This window comes from Phragmites australis, chromosome 23, assembly GCF_958298935.1.
Source record: "Phragmites australis chromosome 23, lpPhrAust1.1, whole genome shotgun sequence".
In the NCBI taxonomy this organism is placed as follows: Eukaryota; Viridiplantae; Streptophyta; class Magnoliopsida; order Poales; family Poaceae; genus Phragmites; species Phragmites australis.
In genome coordinates this window covers 17,869,097-17,878,513 of record NC_084943.1, presented here as the reverse complement: position 1 = coordinate 17,878,513, position 9,417 = coordinate 17,869,097, and the positions used below count along the sequence as shown (strand labels likewise).

The 9,417-nt window shown below is 40.5% G+C and overlaps 1 protein-coding gene across 1 annotated transcript; it reads right to left on the bottom strand.

The window, feature by feature from the left end:
- Positions 1-326: 326 nt before the first annotated feature.
- On the bottom strand, positions 327-2,454 carry LOC133906130 (LIM domain-containing protein WLIM1-like). The gene is made up of 5 exons (XM_062347922.1): positions 1,963-2,454; positions 1,704-1,800; positions 1,564-1,607; positions 1,029-1,112; positions 327-741 (listed from the first exon to the last, which is right to left on the bottom strand). The coding sequence occupies exons 1-5, from the start codon at positions 2,101-2,103 to the stop codon at positions 520-522; spliced, it is 588 nt and encodes a 195-aa protein (XP_062203906.1). The 5' UTR covers positions 2,104-2,454; the 3' UTR covers positions 327-519.
- Positions 2,455-9,417: the final 6,963 nt, after the last annotated feature.

The following is a 9,417-nucleotide window of genomic DNA, read 5'->3' as shown; positions in this document are numbered from 1 at the left end:
AATAGAAGTATATAGAAATTAGTAATCTATGTGTCAGAACCATAATTTATACATCGGTCTTCTAGTATCATTATTACTTTTACTGTATTTTACTATTATTAGTACCTTTATTATTATCATTATTGTTTTCTCATCATCTTTTAATTGAATCTTGTTATTTTCATCTCTAGCCTACCTCAATTTGCTTAGGACTTAAAAACTTTGTTGTTGTTGTTTTTCTTTTGTTATCCACACTTTAGCGAAATATCATCTAAAACAAAAGATGGACCAAAAACTTAGAGTTCTGTATTGTATGTGCAGAGGCATCTTCTGAGCAACGATCAAACGATCAAACCAGGTAGAGATATCTCGACTCAAATATAACAAGGTTTACATGCAGATACAAGACGGTAGTATCATTGTTCATTGAATGCACATGACCTCCAACGGTAAACCGAAAACGAACCGTGGCACAGAAAGATAAATTCTCCGGAGCAAATGCAAAAAGATTCATTATTTATTTATGGAAGTGCTCACGGATTAGTACTCTGCTTCTTCATCCTCCACTGACCCAGCCTGTGACGTCTTCTCGTGATCATTCTCGAGCTGGCTGAAGTTTCCCTTCTCTTTGATCAGCTGAATGTGGTGGTGCTTGCAGTAGAGCTTCCCCTCATGTGCGATGTAATTCGAAGGGCTGATGGTGCATCCTCCATGGCAGCACTTGAAGCAGCTCTTGTGGTACATAGTATTGTTGACAGTAACCTGCAAAATTGGTGGTTGCATCGCAATCAAAACACCGTTATTCATTCAAACTCCCAAGAGGTATGATTATGCTTCTGCCACCTTCTCTTATCTTTAAGCAAAAAGTATCAATAATTGAGCACCCAACTTGGAAATGCAGCAAATGCTGTGTTCATGGATATATTTATATACGATTTTTCTCCAACAATTGTAGTTACATAATTCATGAATATTAATCCAGTGACAAGTTGTCAAGGAGACTTAAACTACAGATAAATGATTGAGATAGTTAAAATATAGAATAGTACCCTCTCAATTGGATAGACTGTCTTGCTGCATCCAACACATTTCTCTCTGGTGCCAGCAAATGCGCTTGAGACTTTAATAGCATTCTGCCAAATATGCAGTCATGATGAGCATAATCAAGTGCCAGTAGTTGATAAAGAACAAAAGATTAATAGTTCCTACTGCATGATATGAAACGTCGAAACCATACAACCCTGATTTGCTTCATGGGGACCAAGGTTTATCGATATTTTTTTTCTTATCATCTGCCAAATAACACTTTTTATTGTACTAGATTTACTCTGTTCAGATCCACGCGTGACACTTTGGTTTTGAGTGGCTCTGTATGTCACCCTCCCTGTAACCATTCTGTGTATTCAAGATTTCAAATCCATGCATTTCACATCAGATTTGAGGGGTTGTTTATGCCTACCGGATCAATGATTCAGTGAGTTTCGTTTTTTGGGTCTAACTTCTGGACTGAAAAAGAAAATGCAACTTAATGGGTACTCGAAATGCGTCTATTCGGTACAACATGAATCCTAACTTGTTGCGTACCTCATTCTCGACGTTTCTTTCTGGCTTGACAACCTTTGGAGTTCCTGAACAATACAGGTGATGAGGACATGCTAGTCAGTCTCAAGAGCAACAGGATCTCTCTGCAATGCAAAGGAATCAAGGAACTGGGTACATCGTACCTTCAAAGCTCTTGTCCAGACTCCCGGTCCTCTTGAACAGCTGATCAAAGTGAGGCCTGCAGTAGAGCACTCCCTCGAACGAGTTGTAATTCGCAAGCTGCAGCAGAAAGATCGACATGCACACCGGTAAGTCTCGCTGCCTAATTGCATCATTTCACTTGTTCCACCAAAATATCACGATTCTCAGAGAAGTTCAAGAGCATATTTTTTTGGGTGAGCATAAATGCAGAGAACTCAAGATTTTACAAACTGAATTCACCTTGAGGGTGCCCTTGCAGTGGTGGCACCTGAAGCAGGCCTTGTGGTAGATGCGGTTGTCGGCGGTGAGCTTGTCGACGAGGTACACCGTCTTGTCGCAGGCCGTGCACTTGGTCGTCGTCCCCTGGAAGGAGGTCGCCATTGCCCTGCGCCCTGCAACACCCTCTTCTGTGCCTACAACTACTACAAGGCAAGGCTTCTAGAGAGATATGGCGTTGCAGCACTCCCAAGCTGCCGTTGAGCTGCTGATGGTTATATGGCAACTGGGAATGGTGTGGCTGTTATCACTGGTTGGTGGTGAGCTGCAGGTATTGATACCGCTAGGCAGGACACAGCTAGGGAGGCAGGGAATGTTGGGGGTGGCAGAGAATGGTAGTGGGAGTGGGATGAGAGAGCAGGGGGAGGGGCCGGTCTGATATGAATGATTGATGAAATGGTGGTGTGGTGGTTGTGGAAATTTGCGGAGGGGCTAAGCAAAATCCAGCACAGGTGAGGACTGACGATGACAAAAGGGGATGGAGAAAATAGTTCGTGACAATTATGAGAGAGAGAGAGAGAGAGAGAGAGAGATGTCTCCTGTCTCACTGCAAGAGGAAGGAAGAATCAGAATGATATGGATGCATGTTTCAGAACAGGAGAATGCAGGTTGGTGAAAACTGAAAACCAAAGGCAGCTGAATTCCTTGTTGGGTGTTTGAGAGGTGGAGTGGAGTAGGTAGCTTGTGATCTTGACAAAGAGTGAAACCGGTTTGGGGATCCCTGCTCGATTGAAACATGCTGCCACACCACACCATGTGCCCTGAACCAAAGCTTCTAATGCGTCCGCGGCCTACTGTCTTTACAGCCTCTGGCTGCTTCCAGTGACAGTGAGAAAGTAAAAGTTTTTTTTTTTTGTTTTTTATTTACGTTTAGGTGGGGAGGGGGAGGGTTTGCTTCTTGTGAAAGTACAGAAAAGGAAAGCCATTTGTTTTTTTCCCTTATTTTCCTTTGTGCAAGCATTTGGTTCTTTTCTAGTTTCTGTGTAGACCCAGTATATTTGTTTTATCATACTGTTCATCTGTTGCATTTGAAAATAAATGTCCTGATTAGGCCAAACAGAATCAACATTTTGTTACTAATCAATTCATCTGTTGCAGGCATATCATCCATCAAGCTGCATGATGGAGTGCAATGCTCAACAGATCTGGACGACAGGGCCACCCCAACAGATATGAAACAACATAAAGTAAAGGAAACCTGCATCGATCAACTCTCTGTCAGATTCTCTTGCTGCAACCTTCACCCTTGCTCATCATGGAGAGTGATAAGATATTGCATGTTCGGTGGCTTGTAAACCTCGTTGTGGGGGCCGACTTGCAAATTTCGACCATTTCGTGTTCTGTTCCGTTTACAGGTCGTGCCATGCATGAGGTGATGATGATGACGATAATGGCTCATTTTTCTTCTTTTTTCTGGGGAGAATACAGGTGATGGTGACATGTTGTGTTGTATTTGCTCCTGTCTGTGCGAAATATTCCTGTGGAAAATGCGGCTTTTAATTCGGGGCGATGACTGTTGATGATTTGGATGCGAGTTGAGGCTGCTGCTGCTGAAGTTCTATCGATCAAATTAAGGCCAATGATCAATTTGGTCCTGGTCTCTGGAGTTCTGCAAAAGGATTATTTTGGTCCCCCAGGTTTACGGCCAATGATCAATTTGGTCCTGTTTCTGTGTCTTCAGCTACAATCTCTAAGCAAATTGGCTTGGAATCACATAAGAATGTTCAAATGAGCAAGGAAGTTCTGTTGAGCTGTCGCGAAGACACAGCACTTTGGCGCTGCCGGTTACCGCGAGACGACTGGCATGTTGCGAACGCCTAGTGCTCTGCTTGATCTCTCGACGAACTCCTGGTATGTAATCCCTCAGGCCGCTTTTGGCTACCATTCTCGTAATGGAATCCAGGTGGGGAACTAGGGATACCGGGGAGTTCATCACTGCCCACTGTCCACTGAAAAGTAGAACCTGGACCAACCAGTTGCCTGCAATCATCACAATTGATAAGGAGTGTCATCTTTTGCCGCAGTCTACCAGAGGGACACACCCTAGTAACTAAAGCAAAGAACCAGAAAAAGGGCACACATGATTGGCATGAACTGTCCTCTCCATGATGCATTGCTTTTCTTTATTTTTAACCCAAAGAAAACAGAGATGCAGATGAAGGTCCTGGCATTTCCTTGGATTTGGTGGCATGAGGAATAAAGATAACGCTGGGGAGAAACGTTTCTCAAGTTATGAAGTAATTGCAATGGTTACAAGTGACCAAGTACTCCATCCGTTGAAGAATATAAAACATATTTTGTTTCGAAAAAAGTCAAACTTAGTAAATTTTGATCGATAATTAGTTAAATTACATGTATGTTTAGTATACAAAGTTTGTTCCAATAGATTTATAATTCAAAACACTTTTAATATGATATTGATTTTATAGCAATTAACAATATATTATAAAAAAATTAATGATCAGAGTTTACTTTTGATGACTTTTTAATACAAAATATGTCTTACATTTTTAAATGAAGAGAGTATCTTGCTGATTTCAAATAGTTAGTGAAGAAAGAGAAAGGAGTGCAAGACAGGATGACAAATAAATGGAGGCCGCCGACTGGTGATTGGCTGAAAGCAAATTTTGATGGGGCTTTTGAAGCAACCAAAGGTGAAAGTGGATGGGGTGCAGTGATCTGAGATCAAGAAGGTAGTTCATATATACTTTCTTTGGTTTCATATTAGATGTCATTTTAGATAAGATTTAGATATCAAGACAGCTTAAATAAGATTGTTTATTTACTATTTTATCCATCATAACTCAAGTACCTGAGAGTTATTTAATACAGCAATAAAGGTTGAATGAAGTTAATAATTCATGCAAGACTGAAGTAAATAAAGGGTAAAACGGACTTAGATGACCCCTAAAATCCTTAAAGTACAGTTTTTCAAACACCTCACCTAAAACTCTTTAACGATATTTAATATGAAACTGGAGGGAATAGCAGGCAATGGAGGTAAATTACCTTTTGTCGGATGCGCTATAGTCTGAGTTTGAACCTTGTTTGGCAGCCATCGATCTAGCTGCGAGCCTGGGGATTGGGAAGATAATTTTGGAATCAGACTCTACAGTTCTAATTTCAGCGACGAAGAGCAACAATCTCGATTTTGCATCTGTTGGTGTGTTGGTTAGAGAAGGAAAAAAAAATCTAGTTTCTTTAGTCTTGGATGATGTCCAGTTGTCATTTTGTTATATAGAGTCAAATAATGTTGCGCATGTTCTTGCTAGACATAATGGCGCTGCACGGTAACCGTTTGTGGGTTAACCAGTTGCCAAACTTTGTAACGGATCAGTTGGGCAGTGATTTGGCCGTGCCGCTTGGTTAATGAAATGAAATGTGCTCTTATAAAAAAAAAAAAAACAGAGACATTTTGTACTGTATGTAGTGGTGACGATATTTTCCTCGTCCGAACACATGACGAGAGAAAAAAAAAGATTGGATCCTGCTGACTGGGCTGTAAAAAAACTCGACAAATTACTCAAACTCGATTTGTTATAGACTCGATTCAAGTTTGGTTTGAGATCCTAACAAATCAAGCTTAAGTCTACCCAGAAGCTTGTGAGCCTGTCAAGCTCGAGCTTTGATAGCTCGGCAAATTCTAACTGCTTTCTGTTAAGATAAAGCTGGTCTCTATTCACTTTAGCCAAGTTTATTTTTTAACCTCACCATTGAACCTAAAGTCTCATCGTCTAACCTTAAGATCAAGTGACTATGTACACATATGGCTCATAGTTTAACTCGCTCTAAACTCAATTCGAGCTCAGCTTAAGACCCCAACAAGTTAAGCTCAAGCTTGATTCTATGCTCAGCTAGATCTCTATCTCAATTGAATTCAGCTCGAGTTTCTATTACACTCAAGCTTAAGACGATGGACTGTTTGAGCTCGCCTTGTTGATAGCCTACTGCTAGCGTTGGAAGGCTCGCTCGGATGCTCTAAACGGAGCCCCTTTCATCGGCTGCACTGCAGACGGCTGCATGCCGGCACCATCTGCAAAATGCCGAGCCGCGCATGGCGGTGCACGTAGTAGGGTTGGGTAATCGATTAATACGATTATATCGGTTAGATTGTTTAGTTTTTAGAAGTTTCGGTTTCTGAAAATTGAAAACCGAAATGATGACAAGATTTTTAGGAACTGAAACTAATTAAACGAAATATTTCGGTTCGGTTGTTTTGGTTTTGGTTAATAACCGATTTTCCCGGTCACTGCAACCACCTATTGTTTCTCTAACGTACGCATAACAAAGGTGTGACTGCGTGCCGCTTCTAGCCTTAGTATTTTCTTTTTGAGATGAATGAACAGCCTTATGATTAGGGCATTAGATCATCTCCAGCAGCTACCTTAAATTTTCATCTTCAAAAATACTATTACAGTATCCCTTATCACTATTACAGTATCCTTTATTTTTTCATCTCCAGCAGCTACCCTAAATTTTCATCTTCAAAAATACTATTACAGTATCCCTTATCACTATTACAGTATCCTTTATTTTTTCATCTCCAGCAGCTACCCTATTTCCTACCTTCTACTCCTCTTTTTCTCTCTCCGGTCCCGCTGTCAGCCTATATAAATAGTACTCAAATTTGCAATCACTGCTGGAGTTGACCTTAGGCGTACCAAAGCTGGAACAGACCTTGCTGGACTGGGGCCGTGTGGGCATGAGATGTGCTCAGTTCAATAGTTTAAGGTGTGTTTGATTGGTAGAACAAGGTTGAATAGGAGATGGTCTTCTATATTTTTGAAGCGTTTGTTTGAAGGATGGATGGATGAGATCATCTGTGTTTTGGAAATATTCTTTAAATAGGCTGGATGAAGTGATCTATTTATTTTTGCCGGATGAGACAATCTACCTTGGCTAATCACGATCATTAATACATTAATTAGTGATAATTAGTATATTGTATTGCTAATTAGTATTTAGTGTTAGTGTGTTTATTAGTGCATTATTGATGTATCAATTAGAGTACTATTAGTGATAATTATCATATTTTGTTGTTAATTAGTAATTACTATAATAAGATTAACATCGATAAGTGTTAGTACGTGATGATTAGCGTATGATTAACTATTATTATTTAAAATTAAGAGATATAATTTAATTAATTATTCTCATCTCTTCTACCATCATCTTTCCTATCAAACAGAAAACTAGTTCATACTATACACATAATCAAACAGACAACTTGAATAAATATATAAAAAAAATAAAAACAATCATATCCCATCTATCGTTACTCTCCAACCAAACGCATCCATAGAATTGCAAATATTACGGTTATTTTGATCGGCTATTTCGTTTTTCTATTTAGAAACCGAACTATTAACCATAAACCAAATAATTAACCAAAAACCAAAATAACCGTCACTTACGGTTCGGCTTTGTTTTTTTTTGTTTTTTCCCACCCTAGAGCGTTATGAAGGGGTCGAAGAGAGCGAGGCTTCGCGTCGGACTCGCCGCCGCACTGCAGGAGCAGCTCCAGATCACCAGGCGGAGGCGCGGTTGCGATGCCGCCGCCACGAGGCCAGGGGCTCAAGTCGAAGGATGTTTTCGTGCCGCTGACGCCTACCTCCTGCGCACGCCAGCTGGTCCCGAGGGCCCGGCGAACTCCGGAGTGCTAGCCGTCGACAGGCGACGTGCGAACTGCTAGCCCTGATGTGCGTGGTGGCGCTCGGCAGGGCGTCGGCCATCGCCTGCTGCACCGGGGCAGCCTATGCATTGGAGCCACGGCCGGAACGCCGCCCTACCCCAGGCTCGGTCTTGACATTTCGGTGACCTAGGGTGAGATTAAAAATGAGATCCTATTATTAAATATAAATCGTTTAAATCTAATTTTTTTAATTTGCTTTTGAACCAATATATACAGTATATATACATATTGGGTCTCTAAGTTTTAGGAACCCGGGGCAGTCACCCCGCTCGACCCCCTAGGGCCGGCCCTGCCCTACCCCGGAGCGCCCCGCCGGAGCGGCGTCCTCCGCAGTAGGTGAATCGGATCAAGCAGATTTCAGGCTTCACTCCATTATTTTGTTGGGCCGATTCATTTTGGTTCCGCCTGATTGTCCTGCGATTTGCATGCGGCCATACACAGACATCACATGTGCTCAGTATGGTCTCGTTCGGAGTCTGCAAGTAAGCTCTGCTTCGATCCGTACACGAATTGTAGCCGGTGAGATCAACTCTCGAGTAGCACAACGAGTAAGAGCATCTAACTATATTCTTTTCTAATTCATCTTTTCGTTCTCATTCTTTTTATTTTTTCTTACTCTAACAGTTTTATTTCGAAAGGATTTATGAAGAAAAAAAAATCTCATCCTAAAGGGAATGATCTTAAGAATTCTTTTGTGACGAGAACCGTGAAAGGAAGCCGTTGAAATACTGAAGGGAACAAAAATTCCTTCGTAAAGGGATTCTCGTCCGCGAAGGGAATCCCTTTAGGATGCTATAATGATAGCAGGATCACGCTTGTACCAATACTGTTGGAACTCAAACTCTACGCATAAAAGTTGTCGACGGTAGGATCGTGATATAAAACTCTTATCATTGGATTGTATGATCCTAGAAACATTAGCTTCACTCAAATCACACCATGGGCCCATAGGGTCATGGTAGAATCATGATCTGACAAATCATGATTAAAACCGATCATATGTTCTAACTATAAGATCATGCTACTATGATCATAATCTAGTAATCACATCGAAAGTTGTAACTTATTATGATGCTAGCCATACAATCATGGTAGGAACATCATCCTAGTTGTCCTATAATCCTACCAACACTAATACACATAAAACCTCTTTTTAAGTATTTATGTACCTACATAGAAATATTGAAACAATGTAAGATGGAGCAATAATGTTTGTGAAAGATGTGCTCCTACATATACAAATGACTAGACAAAACTTACTATAAAATCTCTATATTTATATTGGCCAGGAATGACAAATATATAAATCACCAGATTTCCTTCAAATAGCTATGAATGTGTACAATGATTTTAAAAAATTGGATATGTTAGTGCATCAATAGCTCACAGTGTGGTTCTACCATGCTTCTATACCAGTACTTATTTTGTATACAAATGTAATGAGAAAGTTTAATGATACCAATCAAAAAATATATAAATATCGTATAAAGTCATCGATATCCTAAATAAGAATAAAAGAGAGATCACGATCTTTTTTTCTAATAGTCTTGTACTTGTAAAAATATTTTCTACAAAATGGGGCCAAACTCCAATGTTAAAATGCACCGAATTTCTAAAGGACTACCTTCTGTTTGAAATTTGAACTAAAACCATTCGGTTCAATTCAACGGTCAAAGCCAAACAAACCACCCCTGCCACTGCTCAGTGGGCCCCACACGAACTCTCCA

Excerpts from the sequence above, each read along its gene's own strand:
- LOC133906130 (XM_062347922.1), bottom strand. The coding sequence starts at position 2,103 with ATGGCGACCTCCTTCCAGGGGACGACGACCAAGTGCACGGCCTGCGAC. Across the intron at positions 1,801-1,962 it reads ACTGCAAGGGCACCCTCAAG|CTTGCGAATTACAACTCGTT; the intron begins GTGAATTCAGTT and ends TTTCTGCTGCAG. Across the intron at positions 742-1,028 it reads CAGTCTATCCAATTGAGAGG|GTTACTGTCAACAATACTAT; the intron begins GTACTATTCTAT and ends CCAATTTTGCAG.